Source organism: Stegodyphus dumicola, chromosome 5, assembly GCF_044657685.1.
Source record: "Stegodyphus dumicola isolate Sdum_Otavi_A_Nest chromosome 5, ASM4465768v1".
NCBI lineage: Eukaryota > Metazoa > Arthropoda > Arachnida > Araneae > Eresidae > Stegodyphus > Stegodyphus dumicola.
In genome coordinates, this window is record NC_140772.1 from 186,503,981 (window position 1) to 186,529,786 (window position 25,806).

General features: G+C 33.0%; 1 protein-coding gene across 1 annotated transcript; it reads right to left on the bottom strand.

Moving 5' to 3' along the window:
• Positions 1-4,451: 4,451 nt before the first annotated feature.
• On the bottom strand, positions 4,452-25,769 carry Blos2 (biogenesis of lysosome-related organelles complex 1 subunit 2). Its single transcript, XM_085817456.1, has 5 exons — positions 25,643-25,769; positions 24,476-24,601; positions 18,143-18,262; positions 10,147-10,251; positions 4,452-4,615 (listed from the first exon to the last, which is right to left on the bottom strand). Exons 2-5 carry the CDS (start codon positions 24,576-24,578, stop codon positions 4,584-4,586), a joined length of 360 nt encoding a protein of 119 aa, XP_085673582.1. The 5' UTR covers positions 24,579-24,601; positions 25,643-25,769; the 3' UTR covers positions 4,452-4,583.
• Between the last annotated feature and the right edge of the window lie 37 nt (positions 25,770-25,806).

Sequence of the window (25,806 nt, forward strand, 5' to 3'; positions counted from 1 at the left end):
TTAAATCTTGAGAAAATTCAACCTAAGACTGATATTAATTTATTAGAAAAAATCTTTGGTGTTCGACAGAAATTGGTACGAGAAGCCCCTTCTTGAAGAAGCAAAAATATCAAGCGCATAATAAGCAAGAAACAATATACAATTTAAGCCAAAATTAAGGAGAATATTAAAAACTGAGCACTAAAGCACATACGTTTATGTCATTATAAGGAAAATTAATAACTCTTCTATCGCTAAACATTACTGAAACTGAAATCATTCTTTCCATTTCCATTAAAAATTACTCAAAAAGCTTCTTCGTTTGGCTAATCGATTCTCATGACGTTTCCTACGCTCATAAAAATCTGCTAACTTTAATTTTTATTTAAATTCTGCTCTTTCAAAACCATTCATAAGCAGCTTTATCTCGTACCTTTTTAACCACTTCACTTGTATTTTCTTGTACAGATGACATTATAATGGTATTGTCTGTCTTTAATTAATTGTTTATATCTATCTTTAATTTAAGTAATATACTATTTCCAGTTTATGACACAGAATTCACTGAAGGTAGGGAGGGTTAATAGAAGTAAAGAGATCTTATTCTAATTTCTTTTGAAATGCACAGTTTTTTCCCTATGAAATGCGAAATCCACATAAATCTAAAATTAAGTTTATTTTAAATTTAATACTGGCATGCTTTTGTTCCTCATCTTATGCTTCCATTATTGAAATATATCACAGATATGAAGTTTTTGAATAGGAAGTAAGGAATTTTATCTATTTCTTACAATTCACATTATCATACTCGAAATAATTGTGAGTGATAAGCAACTATCCACATGGCTTTCAAAAATTCCAACGAAAGTTAAAGACTTAAGTCAATAAGATAAGTCATATTATAAACATGTCACTTATTTGTTCACATGAATTTATTCACAATAAGTAGCAAGTTCTTTTAAACAATCAACATTCATCTATTGGTAAATCCCAAAATTATTGCAGCAAATGCATATTTTTAATATCCACAAGTAGTATTTATTTGAAAAGGTTAGTTTCGTACAAGATCAGTATTTGTTACAAATCGACGGTCGAGTTCTAAGATCTTTCATTTGACTGTAGTTCATTTGACTTTGTAGAAGAGAATCTTCATTTACAGTATAATTAAGTTTTCTTTGCTAATAAATAATCTAAGAATTGTTTTATGTGTATTTTTAATAATATTTTGCTAGATGTGTTGCTTTATACCAGAATTTCTTAAACTGGGGGTTGCGGGATCTACAGCATGGGGTCGCCAAACATTTTAGCAGTTTTGATATTTCTTTGACTTATTATAATAATTTTACAATTATTAAATATTTTTGCACAATGTATCTGAAAATAGATAAAGACAAGACAATACAGACAAAGAAAAAACGAAAACGTTTCGACGCACTCTTTTTATAATATAAACGCTCATTTTACTTGCTTTGCACATGATGCTCTCATTTCATCTGTTACTTACTTAAAATTTTCACATCGTTCTGTGTCTTAAAATTAGAAATTAAAGTTATTGACCTAAACTGCAATAGTATATTTACAGTACAAGTGAAAAAATTATCAGTTTCACAAACGTATGTGTCGGATTTGCGCAATGCTTATGGGGGGAATTGCACGATGTTCCACAAAATTTTCGTAAATATTATGGGGTCGAGAAAAAAATTTTAGTAATAAAAAATGGTCGCGACTGTTTAAGAAGCCCTGCTTAATATAACAAATAAAATATGCTTTTAATAATTGACTGCTACATTTCTAATTTATCGTTTTGTGTCTGCAACAAATATAAAATCTATCGGCAATGAAGAAATTTTACAGTTTTTTAATATTTTATTTTATTCTTCTCACAAACGGCAATACACATTTTTATAACTTGATTTTTTTTTCTATTTGTGTGTTTCAAAGTCAGCAATCATAACTGCTTTTTAAAAACGAATTTCTAACTTTTCATAGGCTGTTCGGAACCTCTTCTAGTTGCTCACTTGAGATAGTGCTTCACTTGCCTCATCCTTGACCTTACTTTGCTTTCAACTGTGGCTCCCACTAGAACCTTATAAGCTATTAATCTTATCTATAACTAGTATATTTGGTATGCACTCTATAATACCTACTTCGATTTACCAATGACCATATTAATTTACAAACAAAAACTGATATCTATTAGTTACAATATTACAAATTTAGTTTTACAATATGCTCTTTTGAAAATCTGCCACTCTGACTTCTGGCTAGGGTTGTCCCATTTCTTCCACTTCCTTCTCTAACTATCTAATTAATAGTTCACTTAATATCGGTTGACTATTCCCCTCGTGGTGAACAACTAAATCTCATTAATTGCATAGTATTTTCAGACCAAGTAGCAAAGATTTTCAGACTTAATATTTCATGTCTCAAAATACCAATGACTACCAACAACTTTCACTTGTTACAATCACTGCATTCACTAAACACTTCATAATATTAGTTCATTAAGTTATGATTCTGACAGAAGTTTTGCAAAGCTATCAGCAATTAAAACAATATCTGTCCACTTACAAATTAATATGCAAAGCAAAGAAATTTCTTTTCTTAGATCACAACTTCAGCAAAATTTTCCAAACATTTTTTAGGATATCTTAAAATGGCAGGAACAAAATGCCCCTCTTTCAGTACCTCAAATTTAATCATTGATGCAGAATAGGGATTCTTAGAATTTTCTACCTTATATTGAAGTTGGTACATCAACAGTATAAATTAACTTGCTTTAAAGATAATGTAAACAAATAATAACATTACACAATATGTAATACAAGGGGAAAAGCTCAGAATAGTCCAAATTTTTTCCCCTCCTGAGTTCTTCATTCTAAGTCCTTTTATTTTCAAAAATCTGAATAAAAGAATATGGATGAAAGTTTATGTTGTAAAGCTTATTCAAATTATTTTCTTTTCAAAACTAATATGAAAAATTATTACTTATTTTATACATTAAGAAAAAACAAAAGAAAACTTTTTTTGGGCATTACTAAGAAATTTTCTCAAATCTCTAAGTGATTCTGAAATTTCAAACTTCAGCTGCTCTTGTTGAATGTTACTTCAGTTAATTTGGTTTTTATAGAAGTCATTTCATTATCTGCAACAGAAAGTATTATTTTCAATTGCTTAACTAATAATTTCCACAGAGTTTTTGGTCACTCTATAATAATTTCTGATGATAATGCAGTTTTAAATATTATTCTAATATGAAAAGTTTCCCCCTCAATCCCTCTGATATCAACAGCAGAAGCTTTTTCTCAGTTTAATATTTTTTCGTTACTATTCAGATTCTTTATCTGTTGCTGCATATTATGTGTATGATTTTCTAATATGGTATAGCTAAGAACTTTTGGCAGAAGATTATGAAAGAAAATTGTACCATCATAATTTTTAACTAAATTGATACGTAAATTACTGCATCTGTAAATTACTGTATAAAAATGATCTGTCTTTTGTCACAATGATGTTATTAACTGAAAAACTCCTTTCAGATTATATTAGCTGCAAATCATAAAATCAAATATGCAATGACAGAAAGATATGGATAGTTCATATTACATTAAAGTTGCCATTATTAAATGAATCATTTCATCCTCAACAGATATTCAATGTCTGCCAAGAGATTGAATACTTTCTTTTTCAAGTTTCTAAACATTTGCATGAAGGATCTGTAAATACATTCAGATTCTCAGAAATCTGCACAACAAGGAATTTCAAAATCATTATAAAATAGTGTCTCAGACATCCAGAAACTTGGTGCCAATACCTATGGCATCCTAGTTTCTTAGTTTAATAAGAATGTCATATGCAGTGCAGTTTCTCTCTCCTAAACATCATAAAATATCATAATGAATGCAACTATTCGACAAGCATCCATGTTTTTTTAATGGCCTGATACTATCATTAAATGCCAACTAACCAAAAGAATATTATAAAGCTAAGCTTCCAAATGAACATTTTTAAGATATCTTTTTAAATGTACATGGGTGATGTAAAAATGTGGAATTTTAGCACCACTGAAAAACTAGGTCAGTTTAAAATATTTTCACAAAATTTTAGGATTATTAGGACAACTTTAAGCTTTTACACCTACCTTTCTCATCATCATATTAACTCTCAATTTTCAAAAGTCCATTTAAAACATTTTTGGTAAATTTAGGTTTTGAATCTTCACTGCCAATCTCTTTCTTATCTCACCTACTTCATGTTGCTCCTTGTAATTTATTTTTGAACATGGATTCACAAAATTTTTTCATTCATTGTAGATATTCCTGCATAACTAATTTCAGATAGTGGTCCAAAATTTCAAAGTTTGGATTTGCACAATTGTAAATAAAATTTCCATACAGAATTTAATAAATTACTTCATAATCTAGCTAATTCTGCATATAAATAATAATAAAAAATAATTTCAATGAAATAACTACAGATGTGCAATATAAATTTATTTATAATAAACATTCATACAAAAACTCTTAACCAATATCCAAGTCATAAATAATACATAGATATAGAGCAATAATAAATTTTAAACTTAGATATACAGCATTTTGAACTCATCGTTTCTCTAAACTTTTAAACTTTGCCTCTGAAAGAAACACATAAAAATTAATTAAATTAACTAAAATTAATAATAAATTAAAAAATATGTGTATAACTTATAACAACTGAGTGCAGAAATCCAACAAAGGGACTATATTTACTAATAAGCTTAAAACTGGATATTCAAACTTCATTTTCTAAATTAACAAGATACACATATATTACACAACATACTGTTTAAAACAGCTAGGACAGTGGTCAGCAAACTCATCAGTCAACACCCACACACACACATATATACATATATATATGAGAGAGTCGGAGTCAGCCATTTTCCCTACTGACTCCACAACCCTGCAGGGAACGAGATCATTGATGAGCTGGCTAGATGGTGTTGTGATCTCCTCGATTCCAGTACCACTCTCTTATGTCCTTCGGAAATTCAATCCTTCCACAGAGTTAAAGTGAATTCAACCTGGCAATCTCTCTCCTGTTTCCTACTGATATGCACTGCAGAGTCCCAGTCTCTGCAGTGCAGGAGAACTAGGGCACTCCATATGGCTTGGGCACAACTTTGTAGCAGACACCTTCATTGTATGAGCTTTGTTCAGAGGAAAAAATCTATCTCTGCTTGTATTTGTTCCCTCCCTGCTTCTCCTGCTCATCTCCTGAGCTGTATGTGCATTTCTCCGGGACAGTTAATGACAGAGCAAAATTTTGTTTGTGATCAGGGTTCATAGCCACATTTCAGTTAAAAAAATAAGCACCTATAAGCACTTTTCAAGCACATTTTAAGAAAAAAAAAAAAAAAAAAGCACCTGTCTTATTACATTATACACAACTACATAACCTTAAAAATGAGACTTGTAATTTAAAATATGAGAAATGCAGTATTTATTAAGAGGGAATAATCATTACCTCAACCATGGAAAATAATTGCTTTTTTTTTTAAATTTTAAATAACAGTTAAATTTACAGAACTAGATTACAATGAGAGAAAAAAAACTATGCAGGACTAAACTATATTACAAGATTTAATGATGAAATTTCAGTTCAAAATACAGAAAATAAATAATAACGCATATTTATTGTATTCGCTTGGAACCCAATAATAAATACAATTTATTTTTCCACTCATATTGATATTTAAATGATTTAAATCTAAATTCTGAACATTTTCTAAATTTTCATAGTATATCAGTTTTCCCTGAACAGATATTGAAAGCAAAGTAATTTAAGTAAAAAAGAGGAACATTTCTGAAATCAGAAGACAAATTTGCTTCATGCAGTCATCCTTTAATAGTAAAAGCTTAACTAACCCGCATACTTTGAAAATTGATGAATATTCGAACAGTTGAGCGTAACTTGAAAAAAGAAAGGGGGTAGACTGTAGCCGTTCTTTAGATTTTTCCGCTAAATAACTGCTTTTGACATTTTGATATGTGCATCATATAAAAAACCGGAACTGAAAAATATTCTGCTTAGCAAGCAACTCTTTTAAGTGTTCATAAACAAATCTCAAACTGAGCATCAAAATTAATTATCTCTGCAAAATATGGCAAACATTATTGCGCAATAAGTGCACGTAAGTCTTCCCTACCTGATATTACACAATCCAAATCAATAGCTGCTGGTATTGGGAGAATAAAGAACTAATAAAGGAAAAGAAAGAGACTTACAAATCTGGGATGTTTTTCATTAGACTGCGTTAAATTTCCGGAATAGAATCATTCTTCACTTGGGTTGGTAGACCGCAGAACTTTTAGTCCTATTCAATCCAGATTGGAAAGTGACAAAAAAAAAAAAAGTCCGTTGTTTTCCAGCGAACTGTAACTGTTTCAATATTCGAGATTTTGCGGAGAAAGGGGAGAACCTCCCAACCTTCGTACTGTATAATATATTGGCCAAAAAAAATGAAATTATTTTGACTATTTGATTACTTTCCCTTTATTTAACCCATTCCAAATATTATTGCCCAGCGGTAAAGTCTCTGAACACTGGTAGTTCGGTCCGAGGTTCGAATTCCGCGAACAGGCTGGCTGCATGGGTGTTTTCATGGTTTTTCCCATGTGTAACGTGTATACAAGCTAGTTTCACTTAGAAAGTCCTCCACGAAGGCATCCCTTCCCTTAGGCAGATAGCCCTAGTGTGCTTTGCCATAATTAAATACACCAACACCGAATATTATTCCTTAGAAAGCTAATCTGTGTTAAAACACAACCATTTTTGGAAGTTTACTATACTTCAGCAGTTACTGCATCTAATTTATTATAAACATTCCTACATATGCTCATAATATAAGCAAAACGATCATAATAAACACGAATATGAACTGACCAAGCGGAACGAGAATGCAAATTATTAAGATCTTGATAGAAATTCAAACGTGTGTAGTACTTGGGTGGGAGGAAAAGAATGCTGAATGTACGGGAATTTTCTACCGCTTTCGCAATTCTTTGCCCAATAGAATGACGGGCACCAGTCTGCACTCTCCGCGCACACCAAAGCTTATGTTAATGCAGAGAAAGGGGGGAAAGCTATTTCCGGGTGTATGATTCACCATCTGACATTCCATATTAGGAAGAAAAGTTGTTTATTTACGAGGCGTATTCGGAAACTAAGTACCGTTTTGAAAAAAAAAAAAAGTAAAACAAATTTTTTGAATCCAATTTTATTTTTACATGAAAATACATGTCTTAAACTATTTTTCAACATAGTTTCCGCCAATGATCAAACACTTGTCATAGCAGTTGACCAGTTTTTGTATACCATCGTCAAAGAAACTTCCCGCCAGTTTCGATAACCACGACTCCACAGTATTTTTCGTGTCATCGTCAGATCCAAAGCGCTTGCCACCAAGCTCGTGCTTCATGTGCAGGAACAAGTGAAAGTCAGACGGTGCCAAGTCCGGGCTGTACAGTGGGTTATCGAACTGCTCCCAATGAAACTGTCGAATTAACGATTGAGTGACACCAGCAGTATGAGGCCGAGCATTGTCATGGAGCAACACAATTCCTTTACTGAGCATTCCTCTTCATTTGTTTTGAATGGCACGCCTTAGTTTTATTAAAGTCTCACAATATCGTGCCGCATTAATGGTTTCACCTCTGGGAAGAAATTCAGTAAGCAAAACGCCTTTCCTATCCCAGAAGACAGTGCACATGATCTTTTGTGATGACATTGTCACTTTGAACTTTTGTTTTTTCAAAGAATGAGTGTGTCTCCACTCCATCGATTGTTGTTTCGATTCTGGTGTGAAATGACACACCCAAGTTTCATCACCTGTCACAATTTGGTTTAAAAAGTTTTCTGCCTCATCACTGTACCGCGTGAGAAATGTCAGGGCACTACCAAGTCGCTTTATTTTGTGAACATCAGTGAGCATTTTTGGAACCCATCGGGAACACAGTTTGCGATAATTCAAGCGGTCAGACACAATTTTGAACAAAACAGTACGTGAAATTTGTGAAAATGCCTCTGAAAAAGTTGTCATTGTGAAGCGTCTGTTCTCATGAATTGCTTCATCAACTTTCCTTACCAAATCATCGGTGACAACAGAAGGCCCACTCCGAGCCTCGGCGTGGACATTTGTTCCACCTGCATTAAACATTCTTACCTACTTTCTCACCATTCCATCACTTATCGCGTATTCACCATAAACTTCTGTCACTTGATGATAAATTTCGGACGGTTTAACATTCCTCGCGTTTAAAAATTTAATCACGGCACGAATCTCACAGTCAGCGGAAGAACTAATTGTCTTAAACATTTTGAATGTGGACATCAAGCTGAAAATACAACATAGAGCAACCAAAATGGTGACAATTGAAAGTCAGTGAACAAGAAAGACTAGTGTGCATGCGCGGGACGCCTACCATAGCGCTGCAACGGCGCTAGAATGAAACGGTACTTAGTTTCTGAATACGCTACGTAGTTTCGGCTTTGGTATGGGGGAAAATTGCTCGTTCATTAAAAAAATGAGCACTAAAAACAAAAACATAAGGGCTTTAAAGAAAAAATTAGCCCCTATAAGCGCCTTTATATTTTATTTTCAAATATAAGGACTTATAAGCACGTATAAGGATCGCTACGAACCCTGGTGATTCTCTATTGCAAAACTGTCATTTGGACTTGCTATAGGCTTCCCCACCACCATTAGGGGATTTGGAAACAATAACAAAAGTTCATTTAGTTTTCTTACAAGGATATTTCAAATAATAATACAGTACAAATTCCATAATCCGGACGTCCATTACCTGGAATGGTCTATAATCCGGACCTCAAAGCCACAAACTTTTTTTTTTGTATGCTTTACACATGCGTAAACACATAACGGTTTAATGTATAACAGATGGTATAAGCTAGGCTAAAATTATCTTTACCGATTCTAAGGCATTTCAGCTAGTGTTGCAGATTGCACTGTTCCTTAATCTTCTAATTGGATCCGGCTTATTATTTTTTGCAGACTGTTAAAGCAATCTTATAAAAATTAAGCTTGAACTTTCGATTATGTCAAAAAGACTTTCCAATTCTGGAGCTGCCAAAGGATCTACAAAGCGAAAGCATGTTTTGATGTATCGCTTCCGATACTGAAAAAAATGACAGAGAGGTTATTGAAAATGAAAGAATTTCCAAGTTTGGTATTCTCGACACAACAATTACAGGACTTGAACAGTGGAACTGAACAAGAAATTATGTCTGTTTATAGAATTAAAAAGAAAGTATTAGCACAAAAACGAAACAACTTACATTGAAAGAAATGTTTAATAAAGTAAACAAATAAATATTAAGCTTTTTTTGTAAATTTTGATACCCTTTAGATCATAATTGCTCTTTATTTCATAATTATGGTTTCATATTTGTAAATTTTGATACCCTTTAGATCATAATTGCTCTTTATTACATAATTACTGTTTCATATTTTTAATTGTATAATTTCTGCATGCCATCTTACCAGAATTAAATTGATGATCTATAATCTGGAAAAACCCCTAATCCGGAATTGCTGAAGTCCCGACGAATCCAGATTATGGACTTTGTACTGTAATAATAAAAGGCTTGCTCAGAGGGACATTGGAGGTAAGCTAGACTACTGGTATGTTGTGAATTTTTTTTATAATAGCAGTGCAGCACCTAATGTCTGGATGTGAGGCAAAATGCTACCGGCAATTTTTACAAATCATTGATACGTTGTAAAACCATACATTCTACTCATAGATAAATTGTGCTAGAAATTACAACTACTTAGTGAAGAACTCAGTCACATTATTTTTTGCTTAACATCAAAATATGTATGTCAGTGTTTCTTTGATATTCAAATAGTTTAAAATTTAAACACAATTGTAGTTAAAATTTTAGGACAGTTTTTTTTTTTTTTTTTTAAATATACGTGCATCACTAATACTGAAGATATATTAAATCACATATATATTTTTACTGTGTAATTATGCAATTACAACTAGATTATTATACTTGTAAAGATCAGCAATTGCTAATAAAAAGTACTTACAAAATGAGTTTTAAATAAATTATGAAGTGCCAGTACATTTGTATTACTAACATATATATAATATTTACCTAATCGCTTGGAATAGGCATCCATCATGTAAGCCACAGCTTCGAGCTTTGCAGTACTTTCATTAATTGAATCTACCATTTCTAGGTATGGTTTTAGGGCTGCATCTGAAACAAGAAATAGTTTAAAGATCAACTATCAATGTATCAAGCAAGTGAAAAGCCCAGGTGAAAAGTTAAAACACTTTTATTGTATATGTTTGCTTTTATGAAGTAATTTATGGTTTTAAAAGATTCCCCCCCCCCCGCTTTCAAAGATCAAAATTTTGGATCTTTAATCAGCAAAACATGAAAAACTGATATACTAGATGCACTTTTTTCTTTCTTTTCTCCGCTGGCATTCAAAACCAGGCCCTTTGGTTAGTGGTTAGGCTCCCCTAACCACTAAACCATATGGGCAGCCAGTTTGTTGTGGCCTTCATATGCAAGCTTGGGACTTGCATGAAAAGGGTTTTAGTGTTTGAGTCTATAGCTGCCTATTTTGCTATTTCACTGACTCTTTCATTACCGAAAATCCCAGTATGTGCACAAATGCGTTTGAGTTTCAGTCTCATGTTCTTCAGCATGGAGAACAGTAGTCTCTGAATCTCTTTCACTGTTTGAATTTTGCATTGTTAGCCCTGGATGGCCTGGAGACTGAATCACTATATATTGTTAAGGGCTGTTCTGTCTGGATGCAAAATTGTACCCTAGTAATTCACAGAGCCCGCTGCCTCTACTTTGCTCTCCTTTGGAGCCATATGTATACAAAGCATAATTTTCCAGTGTGGGTGATGGTTTCGGGTCAACTTGAATGTTAAATTCCGCTGGATGCCAGAGTGTTAACATGATATTTGATTCATAGTCTCTGTAAAATTAACTACAGTTCCACAGTGTTGTGTTGCATTTTAACCTCTGTGGCCAAACTACTGCACATTGTCTTTGCATCATGAGATAAAAGGGAGCAGCCCAGCCACCACATTCAAAGCACAAATGGGAGACATGGTATCCCCGACAGATGCTTAGTAAAAACTGTCATTATGTCGATCTAAGTTGTTTTATCATATGTGAACCTCACATGGAAACCTTGTGCAATGCTACTCTTTCTGCTATTACAGAATAGGGCAAATTTTGAGCATTGGGAGGATCCCCCCCCATTTATCTGCTTTTGCTCTGAGCACTGAATTCAATGATTTATTCAATCTTTACTCATTGTAGGAAATCTGCTGATGCTACATGAGTTTGTCATCTATAATTACATGTAGGTATCTGAGATGTTGAATGATTTTAATTTTAATCCTGCCTACTTTAATTCCTGGAATACAATTATATCTTATTATTATTATTATCACTAGTCTCCACATTTCAGCCATTAAAATTATGAGTTTGTGATCTCCTGACAAGTTGATAAATTTATCAACTGCATATTGGGCACGTTTTATATTTTCGTCTGCTGTGACCTCTGGCTATCAGCAAAAAGTTATCTGAGTAAGCAAGTATTTTAATGTTGTTGCTGTCATTGAAGAGCTCGAGAGCAGAATCAGTTACAAGGTTCTGAAGAAATGGTCCAAGGTATGACCCTTTTGGAAAGGTTTTGTTAATGCTTGAAGGACAGATGTCTTTGCCTGTTGTTGCCTAAACATGCCTGGTGCTTAGATAGATGTAAATTAAATAGTAAAGTGCTTTTGGGCATTCCATGTCCTTTATTGATTATTATTTAAAATCTCTTAATTATATGGCATAAAATATGAGGACTGGAGTTTTCAGTATTTCATAGAAGTTGGTCTCTTTATAATAAAGCCTTGCGAAATGCATTTTAGTATTCATAATGGAAAGCTGACAGGTACTCATCAAGTTAGCAACATTTCAGTTTCTTCTGATTATTCAGGAAGTTTGAACAGTGTTTATTTAGGCGAGTCTTCAGTTTTTAATATTTAGTCCTATAGACCACATCACAAATAGTATTATATATTGTGAAATTAAAAAATAAGAGCCTTATATAAACTTAAATTAACTTTCAGTCAAACTACACAAGTGTGGCTAGCCCCGCTTAATTTAACTGAAATTTAACTTTACTTCTCCATATCTGGTCCTTGACTAAGATAAGATTTTATCCAATTAAAAAGAATCCATAGATACTCAATAACTTAAATTCTCCACATTATATACAAGATGTTTCTGAAATTCATACTTTTCTCAATGCATTTAGTCTTTTTTATATGCATTCATTGTTTCCTAAAAAAAGAGCTAAACATTTTTACCACTATCCTCTTTGTAATTGACAAAAAATGCAAGCAAAAACAATAAGTATGTAGAGTCATTAGGTTTTCTGATGCTGGAACATGAAAAATGTGGAGTGCCCTTGCTGTGCTCAAACCCTAGACCTTTCGAATACACATCGAGTACACTTCCAATTACACTAGAAAGGCATATGGAAAGGAGGAAGAAAATAACCTTACATATTCCCCTTTTAATCGCAATTGGGGATTAGAGGACCCAATCGCCAAATCCTAGGTGTAACATATTATTGTCCAACAACTTTTAGTTCAGGGGCCACTTTAGAATAATTAGTTTATTTTGAAGGAGATGTGAAAAATGTGGAATGTCCTTGCTAGGATTGAAACTCTGGATGTTTTGAATATGCTTCCAATTACTCAATGAAGGCATGAGGTAAGGAGGTAGAAAAAACCTCATATGTAAAAAACTGTCGATGTATATATGTTTCTTGCAACAGTCACAAAAATCCATAGCACACATGAAGCAAAAGGATGAATCAGCTTTCCCCCAAAATTCAGAAATTTTCATCCCCAAATATTGTTTATAAAGGATACAAAAATAATCTTGCTTATAACAAGATAAATAATAAATTCTGGTTAAAATACCATGAGGGCTAGTTCCACCAGCTTGTTAATGGGATTCTGTGGGAGCAGCAGCGAAATAATGAATTAAAAATCTTGCACCCATTTACTAAGCAAATAGATATAACTCAGTGAGCCAAAGGGTAAACCATCTCTATCAACAAAAACTACTAACCATATAATAATACTTTGGAAGAATTTGCAATATCTTTAAAATAAATACCATACCAGTTTTACCATAAAGGCAGACAGTGATTTTTTACCTGTTCATTTAATCTTGAAAGAAACTGATCAAAACCTCCTCATACCATGCCTAAAATTCAATTTTGCTATGAAATCTGAGTACCGAAATTTGAATTTTTTAACAAATTTGATTTAAGAAAACAGTATGACCTTTTTTTTTTTGAGGGGGGTGGGGAATGCGTATGTGAAAATGTTTGACAAATTTCATAATGCTACAGAAAGCAACAAATATTTTAAAGTAAATTTTAGTGAGGATTTAAAAAAAAAGTCGAGTCTGGCCCAGATTGCCACATTTTTTGGGGATAGCATTTTTCATTTTATGTAGTTTTAATTTTGAACTATTTCTTTTATTTGCAGTAACTGCTAATTTTCATTGCTTAATTAATAGTTCTTTTTTTAAAACTATATTTATATATAAAGGAAAGGAGATGAAAATTAAATCTAAAAACAACTGTCGCTTTTTCCTGTCATACTATAATTTAAAATTCTTAAAAGTATAACTATAGCTAGGTGACTGCTTTATTTTTTATACTGTGGCAGCTGCAGTCTGAAAGTTCACCACAGAATCAACAATCAGTCTATATTGCTAAAAAAGTACTATTTTCCTCCCTTAAAAGATCCAGATCATTATTAATTTTTTTAATTTGTAATACATTTATATCAATGGATTCTTATGAAAATACTGAAAAGTATTTATTGTATTGCTTATGTATATTTGGTCAGAGCTGTGTAATTTAATGACATTGAGGTCACATATGAGGAATGAACACTTGAAACATGATTAATAAAAAGTATTTTCATTTGTAACTGGAATCTAAAGAAAAATGTTTTTCCTCACACATATTTGAAATCTTCCCATTCTGAATTGAAGCTCTTTTTGCATCAAATGTGTTCCAGTTTTAGACTTTTTAAAAGCTTAAAAAAATGGCTTTATTGTATGTACTACTATCTCTCTTATCAGGGATCTTTCTGTTTGAACTACTCAAAATAAATCTGCAGAAATTTTGGGAGTAAAAATAAAAAGAAAAGTTATCAAACACCTAAAATTGATAAAGTATTTGTCTGTGATATTTCCACAACACTCCCTATATTTTGCATAATGATCAAACAAAACAATGTTTATGCCATATTATAAAGTAAAATAAAGCTTGCTTCATTATTTTGTTGTTATTGAGACAAAAGCTAACCAACAGAAATATTTAAATAGGGATTTTTCAAAAAGCAGCTTAAAAATAAATTTGATGTGCAAATTTATTAGAGGTCAAGCATACATCTACTTGGTGGCCGGTCCACATGCTGACATTAAAAGATAAATTAGGTAAATACACCGAACAGTAATTACATTATGACCATCCTCCATCTATAACAATGGGCTCACTCAAGAACAAAACCACTGCACATGCGTGGCTATCATTGGAGTATATAAAGCAGCTATGCATTGCCTTTTCAAACATAGTGTGATTAGCGATATAATGGGAAAAGCAACTGATTTATCAGACTTCCATATAGGTCAAATCAATATGGCTCAGTGACTGGGAACATCAATATCCTAAATGGCACATTTAGTGGTTTGTTGTGTGCATATATTGAAAGTGGTCTACTGATTGTGAAACAACAAGCTGCCGGCCAGTAGTGCGTCATCAATGGTGCATTGATTCCAGAGGAGAGTGGAGATTGCTACACATTAGTCGCCGTGATCGAAGAACTACAACAGTGGCAACCCAGAGTGTTTCTCAACACACTGTGCAGTGTACAATGCTGCATATGGGCCTATACAGCTGATGCATGTTCCTGCACTGATGATACATCATCGCCAGCTGTATCTGCAATGGGCGAAGATACATCAAATTGGACATTAGAAGAATGAAAGAAAGCTGCATGGTCTGACGAATCATGTTTTCTGGTCCATCGTATCGACGGGGGTGTGCTAATATGCCAATTTCCAAATGAAACCCTGGCTCCCGGATTTACAGTTGGACAGAGACAAGTCGATGTCAATTTTGAGGGCTAAACTTGGTCGTACGTGTTATTAACATGGTGGTCATAATGTAATGGCTCTTCGGTGTAAGTGGCAAAGCACAGCTTATTCCATGTATAAATCACCGAGTTCAATTTGGCAGGTTAACATACAGCTCCTATTGCTGAGAATTATGTTATGTGTTAGGGATTCCCTGCAGGCTGCTCAATCAGAATTGAAAGGGAACTCAATTTTCTTTTATACTTTGCTAAAATTAAACACCGTATTTTTCTTTTCTCTTTTTCACTAATTTTACTGTCCAAAAATCAAGGGGGGGGAATCAACGCAAATAACTCAATTTGTAAAGGACACAGTTACAGTAAGAATATAACAAATGAAAAGTAGTCATGGATAAACTACAGGTTAATACCACAATAATTATTCATTTAAAAGAAATCTACATTTCAAAAAGAATAGTAATATTACCATTGCAATTAAGATATCTTCATTCATACTTCCCTGTAATTTGAATCACGGCCATTTTTATAATTGTCTTTGCTTCTACTTAAGCTTCAAATCATCCATAAATAATTAGAGATGGTTAATGTGCAGCTGAGTCATCGAAATGGTAGACTGAAGGTCACTTCATATTTGCTTTGCTGCAATCAGTGGACAAAAGTTATGAGGCAAGGGTTCGGCACGACCTTTGCAGGTAGTTTGCAAAGATGAAAATAATCAATACGTGGATGAATCCATTTTAAAATGTACGAAAGCTCATTCTCTGAATGCAATAAGGAAGGGGGAAGTTACACAAATATATACAGTCAAAAGTCGTTAATTCGGACACCCATAATACGGAATGATCTATAATCCGGACCTCAAAGCTAAAAACTTTCTGCACATGCGCCACGTTGACACATGCATATAGGCATTTATGCGTGCGCGTAAGACCTTTACGCGCACGTGCATATGCGTAAGTGCAGAATACGTTTTCGCGTGCACGTTTAACGTATAACGGACGGTATAAGCTAAAATTATACAATTATCTATTTCTGTTAATGTTGATGCTTGCGTTATTCCTTAATCTTCAAATTGGATGCAACTTATTATTTTTTGTAGACTGTAAGAGCAATTTTATAAAAGTAAACTTGAACTTTCGATTATGTCAATTTCCGATTCTGGAGCTCCCAAAGGATCTACAAAACGAAAGTATGTCTCGATGTCCGTCAAACAAAAAGTGGAATTGCTGCAAAAAATGGATAAAGACATGAAGAAGGTGACAGAGAAGTTAGTGAAAACGAAAAAATTTCGATTGACAAGTTAGTCAGTATTCTCGGCACAGCAATTACGGGACTTGAACAGCGGAGCTTTTTAACTGAACAAGAAATTACGTCTTTATAGAATTAAAGAGAAAGTATTATCACATAAAACGAAACAACTTGCATTGAAAGAAATGTTTAATAAAGTAAACAAATAAATATTAAGGTTCTTTTTTTGTAAATTTTGATACCCTTTAGATCATAATTGTTCTTTATTTCCTAAAATACGGTTTCATATTTTTGATTTTAGAATTTGTGCATGCCATCTTACGAGATTTAAACTGATGATCTATAATCCGGAATCGCCGAAGTCCTGATGAGTCCGGATTAACGACTTTTGACTGTATATATATTTTTAATTTCAGAACTTGGTGCTAAATAAGGCAGTGGAAAAAATATGTGATGAAATATGATAATCCAATACCTGTATGGGTATTGCAAAGCATTTGTTTACCCTGCTTTTCTTCAGCCCATCATTGAAATATTTAGATTCACTAGTCAAACTGTCAAATGTATAGTGAAAGTGAATGAAAAATATAGTCAAGCATTGAAAGAAAGTCTTAAGCCATATTTAATAGATAAGGAAAATGGATAGAGCATTGCTTGTTAATTATTATTTTTCTTCTAATGTTTTTGTAACCTACAGAAATCCATCCATCTAGAATGCTAAACTCAAATTCACCTTCAAAATTAAATATTTAGTTTAAAAGTATTTTTCGCTGAAAATAGGGATAAATTATCTAACAGTTTGAAGACTTTATATGAAAGAACTTTGTGACAATCCATGGATATAGTCAAGAATTATCGGGGCAGAAAGAAGAAACTTATAGCAGGTGAAGAAGAATCAAGATATAGTACTGAAATACGATATAAAACTAAATTGAAGATAAAAAATTTTTAAATTCTCAACATTGTGATCTAAGAAATAACCATGATATTTCTAAAATATCTTACTCTTCCTATGCCTTCCTTAGTCACTAAATCTTTACAACATAAATATGAATATCTGAATAAATAATGATTACCATGACATAAATAGGGAAGAATTCTTTGTTAACACAAAAAGAACTTTAGAATTTTATTTTCATTCCTCAAGATGAAACAGACATCAAAGAAAGTCTCTTTCAACTTATGCAGTTTATGCTAAAATACAGTAATACAGTCTATAGAACTCAGTTCCATATACTGTAATTACAACTATGAATTGTCCTTATGACTGTTCTAAATATAACTAATTGCAAGAAGAGTTTTCCCTAAGTAAAAATTGATTTAGTATTACCCAAGATCTATAAATGAGACTTAGCATTTATGAAATCTTACCATCCATGTACAGAACAACAAGTGAGTAATATAAAAAGGGACTTTATTTCACTACATAATACTTTGGCATTTTGTAAAATTTTTTATGTGCTCTCCATAGGATAGCAAATTCAAAGATTGCTCTGAGCACTAAAGGCTATGCCACTAGTCAATGATAGAAAAACTCAGTAGTTAAATTAATCTAAAAATACTTTGTCATATACTGCATTTAATAAAATAAAATTTAAAAAAATTATGCTTGAATTTTATTTCGATTATCCCAAGATTCTTTGTATGCCTCTTTATATACAGACAGAGGAAGGAAAAAAAAAAAGGAATCTTACGTTTTTCAGTCATTTCTTTTAGTTGTTTATTTAAATTTCCTCCTATTTTTCTTAGCCCTGCATAAGTCATGTCACATTCCCGATTCAAGTCAGTCAAAAGTTTGTAGTCATCTTGGGCAACTAAAAAATTCCATATAACATTATATCAGAATATGTTTCTACACATGCACACACACACATACATACATATAGGCGTTAACACTTTAAATTCTACTCAACATGCATCAGCATACCAAATGATGAAATCTATCATTAAAGACATGTGTTATAAATTTTGCCTGTCCCAATTTCATGCATATTTTTTACTTTTATTCATGCAAATTCTTTTACCTTTTTGCTTCAGTAAAAAAAAAAGGAAGGAGGGAATTACAGTATATAAAATATAACTTTATTTTACATTAATCTCAACAGTTACATTTACATAACATAAGGATTCCTATTATACTTTTTCAAATATTACAGTAAAACATGCTTTCACTAGATGCAATATTACACAAAATAAACTTTTTAGTAAAAACTTTCCAATTTGCAAATGCTGGAAAAAAGTTAACCAAATTAAAAGCACCTTTTCCCTCTCTTGAACTATATTAAATCCAAACCATTTTTCTCTAACATTGAAGTTTTTTATTTGAAACTAATTGCTGTATGAAAGTTAAACTAGTCTTCCTTCTGATTACAAAACTCATATGCAGGTCTTGAAACACACTGCATGTTATTGCATTCACTTGTTAACATTTACAGTTTAAGATGTGAAAGAGAAACACCCAAAATTGAAATTTAAAATTAATTAAAATTTAGTTTCAGATTAACTCTGGTTTTATACAAAAACTCTGCATTTTAAAGAAGCTTGACACTGGTACCACAAAACGTAGTTTTTCTGTAAATATCTATAGCATATCATCTTCTATAAATTTCTATAAATATCCGTCTTTTTCTCTAGATATCTATGTCAACATAATGATGAGCTTTCCCTTTTTAAATTTACAGCTTAATCTCAATAATTTATAATAATTCAATATTAAGCTTATTACCTAAGATAGGTCGATGTGTACATAGATAAAGTCAAGGGTGTGCGCAGTGCCATTTTTGTGCAATTCTAGGATTTTTTTTTTAAGTGAAAATGGGTCGATGTGCACATGGATACCGAGTATGTGCAATCCTTAAAAATGCGTCAAGCAGTGGGTGATTCTGCACTTTACCCAAAATTCTATTGCCGACTTTTTGTCATGGGCAATTTCCAAATTGTTAAATCCATAGGCTATCAAAAATGGATTTAAATCAAAAAAGGATTTAAAATTTAAACTACAGTCAAAAGTCATTAATTCGGACACCCATAATTCGGAACGATCTATAATCCGGACCTCAAAACTAAAAACTTTCTGCGCATGCGCCGCGTTGACACATGCGCATAGGCGTTTACATGTGCGCGTAAGACCTTTTACGACTGCGCATATGAGTGTGCGCAAGTGCAGAATACATTTTTGCGTGCGCGTTTTATGTATAATGGACGTATAAGCTAAAATTATCTAATTATCTATTTCAGTTAATGTTGATGATTGCGTTGATTTGCGCTTAATTTTCGAATTGGATCCGGCTTATTATTTTTTGCAGACTGTAAGAGCAATTTTATAAAAGTATGCTTAAACTTTCGATTATATCACATAGAATTTCCGATATATATTTGTTAATATGTAAAGGATCTAAAGCGAAAATATGTTTTGAAATCCGAAATCTGTTTATCAATTTCACGTTGCTCGGCGGGGGAACACCGCGGCGGGTGCGTAATGAATTGGAAGTTGATCTGTCAGCACTATCCTTATCTTCAGCGCAGATGTTTTTATTTTATTTGGCTTATAATTCCTTACCAAATGTAGTATTTCATCTCGATATGCTCCATCTTTGATATGATTTAAAACAAGTTCCTCGTCATTATAATTCGCTTCCGATAGCGAAGAAAGTGATAGAGGTTATTGAAAACGACAAAATTTCGATCGACAAATTAGTCGGTGTTCTCGCCACAGCAATTATAGGACTTGAACAGCGGAACTTTGTAACTGAACAAGAAATTATGTCTGTTTAATAGAATTAAAGAGAAAGTATTATCACATGAAACACATGAACGTTTAAGCAAAACTTAAACAACTTACATTGAAAGAAATGTTTAATAAAGTAAACAAATAAATATTAAAAGCTTTTTCTTTTTCAAATTTTGATACCCTTTAGATCATAATTGTTCTTTATTTCATAAATTACGGTTTCATATTTTTAATTTTAGAATTTCTGCATGCCATCTTATGAGATTTAAACTGATGATCTATAATCCGGAAAAATCGATACTGCGGAATCGCAGAAGTCCCGACGAGTCCGGATTAACGACTTTTGACTGTAGTATGTCAATGGCGTCTTAAGAAATATAGAACTATATAAACTTACGCAATGGGAAATCAACGCGTACACTAGATTTCGCACGCTGTAAAAAATGGGTGCGTTTGCTAGATTTGGCACTTTTGAGCATACATTTTCGCTGCAATTTTTTACGGCCCTCAAAACCGAATAGTACCCAAAATTTCTAGTTCCCAGTTCTCAAAAATGGCCAATCTTTGGAATATGGTAACAGGTAGTTTGGCGACATTTAGGTAAGGTGATAAAGGTTACTAGCCAGGACTTTAGCAGTGTACATGGATAAAGTCAAGAGTGTGCACAATGCCATTTTTGTGCAATTCTGGGATGTTTTTTTAAGTGAAAATAAGTCAACGTGTACATGGATGATACCGTGTATGTGCAATTCTTAAAAACGCGGCAAGCAGTGGGCAATTCTGCCCTTTCTCCCAATTTCGCACATAATCTTCGTCATGATTAAGCATTTTTCTTCCATAAAAGTTCTAGCATAAGCGTAATTCGGCTAGCAGATTGTTGGAAAAAAATGTTGAGTTTAAAAAAAAAAAAAAAAAAAAAAAAGCCTTAACTTTGTGAAAAGAAAATGGCGTCCAAACAAAAACTAGCAGGTTGCTGTAGCAGGGTTGCTCGCCAAATTTTCGCCAAGTTACCATAATCCAAAGATTAATTTCAAAAATTAAAAAGTCAGAAATCTGAAAATTTCACCTACCATCAATGAAGTATGCAATTACATTTTTTGCCCAATATTCTTATTTCTCAAAACTAAAATGACACTTTTATCAAAAAAGAGGCTGTCTTATGAACAGGGCTTTAATTGTCTGTTCAAAATGATGTAATGAAAGGTTATTTGAGTATGGCAAAGCACACGAGGACTATCAGCCTAAGAGAAGGAATGCTTTCATGGCAGCCCTTTTAAGGGAAACTGGTTTGTATGCACAATACACATAGGAAACACCATGAAAACATAAAAATATAGAACTATATAAACTTACACAATCTGAAATCAATGCATACGCTAGATTTGTCGCACTGTTAAATGGGCGCGTTTGCTAGATTTGGCACTTTTGCACATACATTTTCGATGCAGTTTTTTTACGGCCCTCAAAACCGAATAGTACCCAAAATTTCTAGTTCTCAATTCTCAAAAATTAAAAATTCAGAAATCTGAAAATTTCACCTACCATCAATGAAGTATGCAATTACATTTTTTGCCCAATATTCTCATTTCTCAAAACTAAAATGACACTTTTATCAAAAATGAGGCTGTCTTATGAACAGGGCTTTAATTGTCAGTTCAAAATGATGTAATGAAAGGTTATTTGAATATGGCAAAGCACACGAGGACTATCAGCCTGAGAGAAGGAATGCTTTCATGGCAGCTCTTTTAAGGGAAACTGGTTTGTATGCACGATACACATAGGAAACACCATGAAAACATAAAAATATAGAACTATATAAACTTACACAATATGAAATCAGCGCGTACGCTAGATTTGGCGCATTGTTAAATGGGCGCATTTGCTAGATTTGGCACTTTTGTGCATACATTTTTGCTCTAATTTTTTTACGGCCCTCGAAACCAAATATTACCTATATTATTTCACAGTGTCGTGAAAATTATTTAAGAGAATAAAATTTCAGTTACGGAAGTGTCAAATTAATCAATAATTTAAAAACAAAATTGCGAGAAAGAATTGATAACGATTATGTTCCTTTAGTTATTTGCAAGGACATCAGGTTGGAAGAACAAAGTGCGATTAAACGACCAGATTTTTTGGACAATCAGAAATTTTTATGACAACTGCTTGGAATACCTTGAAGAACGAACAGTTCAATTCGAGAACATTAAAAACTTTCATTGGGTGACTTTAAAAAAGGAGATTTTATGGGAATGTGTGGAAAAATCTTTTTAATATATTAGTAACCATTTTCCGAAAAATAATATTTGTGAAAATGATATTTTTGATGAGGTGCCATTAGTAAAAAAATACGTTATTACTGATGAAAAAATTAAATGCTGGTTGTCTGCAAATGTGGAAGCAGACAAAAAAATGGGTGGAGTTATTCCTTCATTTTAAACAGAATAATATTCCTTATGAAAATATTTTGAAAATTGGTGAACACGCGCTCTTCCTTCCAGACAAATGAGCAACAGTATGTGTTTTTTCTAAAATATGGACAATTGAAAAAACGCAGTTGAACATTAAAACTTTAAAATATGTATTAAGTGTAAAATATAATTTGACAAATTCATGTCAGAAATTTCATATTTTATTAAATGATCCGAATCTATTGCAAAGTATTCACTTGGATAAAAAAGGTGACCGTGAAAGAAAATCATAATTTTTTTAAATAAAATACTAAATTAATTAAGAAACATAATATTCAAATTATTGCTTTTTACAAATATTTTTATAGTTACCAATAGTTAATAATAAATATATTTTTGTATATTTATAGACAAGTATATGAATGTATACACTGACTACCAATAAGTACTTGGACACCTATGCAAATGACGATGTCTGCTGTCCTAAGGTACGTCATGGACTCCGCCGGTATATATTGTGTAGGAAACAGCATCGGCTTTAGTCGCATGCAAGATGCCTCGCAGTTTAGAGCTCTCTGATTTCGAGAAAGGTATAATTATCGGGTATCACAAATGTGGCCAATCCTTAAGGGACATATCTAGCGATCTGAAGTACCCAAAATCGACAGTGGCCTATGTGATTAAGAAGTGGAAGGTGAACGGTGATTGTCGGAATGTGCCCCGAGTCGGCAGACCAACGAAACTGGGAGATAGAGACCGACGAGTGCTGTCCAGAGAAATTCGGAAGAAACGCACCCAACCGATGGCCCTCATCCGCGAGGAGTTTCAACAGGCATCCGGGAGTATTGTTTCAATGAATGCCATCCGTAAGGAAGCACATCTGCTTGGTTTTCATGGTTGTGCTGCTGCCCAAAAGCCTTTGATCACAAAGTCCAACTGCGCTGCTCGGTTAATGTGGTGCAAAGCACATCGAAATTGGATCGTACATCAGTGGAAACAGGTTCTTTGGAGTGACGAATCAAGGTTCACCCTTTAGGTCAGACCAGACCAGACCAGACCAGGGTCTGGGTCTGGCGTCTACCTGGAGAACATCTCCTGCCAGAATGCATTGTGCCAACAGTCAAGTTCGGCGGAGGTGGAATTATGGTCTGGGGGTGTTTCTCCTGGTATGGGCTGGGACCCTTGGTTCCCATTCACAGTAAGCTCAACTCCGATGCCTACTGCACTATTTTGGATGACAATGTGCTTCCTAAGTTGTGGCAGTTTTACGGGTTGGACCCCTGTTACTTTCAGGATGACAATGCCAGTTGTCATCTCTCGACGTTAACCAAGGCTTGGTATGGTGGCAATGGAGTTCATCGAATGGACTGGCCTGCCCAGAGTCCAGACCTGAACCCTATCAAGAACCTCTGGGACGAGTTGCATCGCCGAATTCAGGGGTGCACTACCCGTGCAAAATCGGGAAAGGAACTTCTATGTCTTCTCCAAGCCGAGTGAGAGAAAATACCACTAGCTGTCATACAAAGACTTGTGAAAAGTATACCCTGGAGGGTCCACGCTGTAATTACCTCTCGTGGAGTCTCTACCAACTATTGATTTTGAATAAAGTTAGTTTTTCTTTTCTATCACAGGTGTCCAAATACTTATTGGTAGTCAGTGTATAATAAGATACATTTTTTTTGGATTATTGGTCTGCTTTCATAACTAAATTATAATTCTCATTTCATTCCATTTGTCCCGCTTTGTTTCAATAAAAATGTGGTCACTTTATATAGTATAACGTCATACATGATTAAAATATATTAAAAAAACTTTAAAAAAGCTTAATCATTTAAACAACATACATATAGATTTAATTATTTCAAATATAGGACATAATATATTACCTGCTAATTCTCCTCCAATATATTCTGCACTTTTCTGAAACATATCCACTGCTAACTCATTTAAATTTGGCTGAGCACTTGTGGGTGATTCAGCACCTTCCATTTCTTAAAAAAAGTACTTTTTAACTGAAAACAAAACATATAAAAAGTGATATTGAGTGAGGCTTTTTACCAAGAATACATTAATTATTTAATTCACATACAAACTTTTGATATTTAAAAAATTGTTTATCTATCATCAAAAACAGAATATATGTGCTAGACATAATTAATAAACAGAAATTAGTTTTATGCTCCTTTGTAAAAATAATTAAAACCCAAAAGTCAGATACAGAGTTTTTATAATATGAAGATATCTGCAAAAACCCCTGAACTATTGCATCACGAATTCTTGAAGGAGTATAATAAGCATGTGTTTTACATAAAATTTTCTCTCTCAGTTGTACAAATAGCTTTAAAAAATGTCAAGGTGAAATTAACTGAAACAGTTTAGAAAAACTTGAAGCACACTGATTAATTGTCTTAAATAACTTTAAATCTTACCAAAGCCTTAGCTAACCCGTATGTTAAAATACCGAACCGAACCAAAATTGTTTTTGACAATCACAGCAATCTCCTCCCCTCCCCATCCATTAACGCACAAAGAAGAGTGAAGATTTCAAATGCTACCCTTTTTACTTCTAAAAAATTAAGATAAAAAACCACAAATAAATCCTTTTAGGGTAAGCTGTCTAATAAACTGATACAATGCATTTGGGGAAACTGCACCTGCTACTGCTGGAAGAAACCAAAATCGGAATTTCGGCCCTTTGGGGCGGTTGTGGTCGTTTGAACGAAAGACCGTCTGGGCCGTTATGGTCTGCAAAGAATTAAATTAAAACTTTTTCCATTAATATTTTATAACATTGCACGGATATCCTATAACTGTATGTATAAAATAATTTTAAGTTTAGGAAACTGTTAGGAAATTTGAGTTTAGTAGGAAATGTCAATCCAATACAAGCTGTAAGAAAATACTTTTGATTTGGTCTCGCAATGAATAAAAATATTGTTTTAACGTTTCAATCTATAATAACAATTTTATACATCCTGTTAGCATATTCTATACCACAATGCAATTAACATAATCTAATTATTGTATCTTAACAAAAGTAAGTTATACCATACTTGTAGCAAATTTAACAGAAGTGAATTTATAAAATTTAGATGTGAGAAAAACCACACTTAAACTTTCGGTTTCTCAATCTCAGAGAAAATTTTTTCCTGTTTTGCACTTCAGCTACATCTTTTTACTTGCTATTCAAAACGAAAGTGGGGAAATAGTTTTAGAT

What these genes read in the sequence shown, in the direction of transcription:
- Blos2 (XM_085817456.1), bottom strand. Translation starts at nt 24,578, where the DNA reads ATGGAAGGTGCTGAATCACCCACAAGTGCTCAGCCAAATTTAAATGAG. An exon ending in TATTGGAGGAGAATTAGCAG is followed by an intron (nt 18,263 to 24,475) that starts GTAATATATTAT and finishes GGAATTTTTTAG; the next exon opens with TTGCCCAAGATGACTACAAA. An exon ending in TGCCTATTCCAAGCGATTAG is followed by an intron (nt 4,616 to 10,146) that starts GTAAATATTATA and finishes TGTTTCTTTCAG; the next exon opens with AGGCAAAGTTTAAAAGTTTA.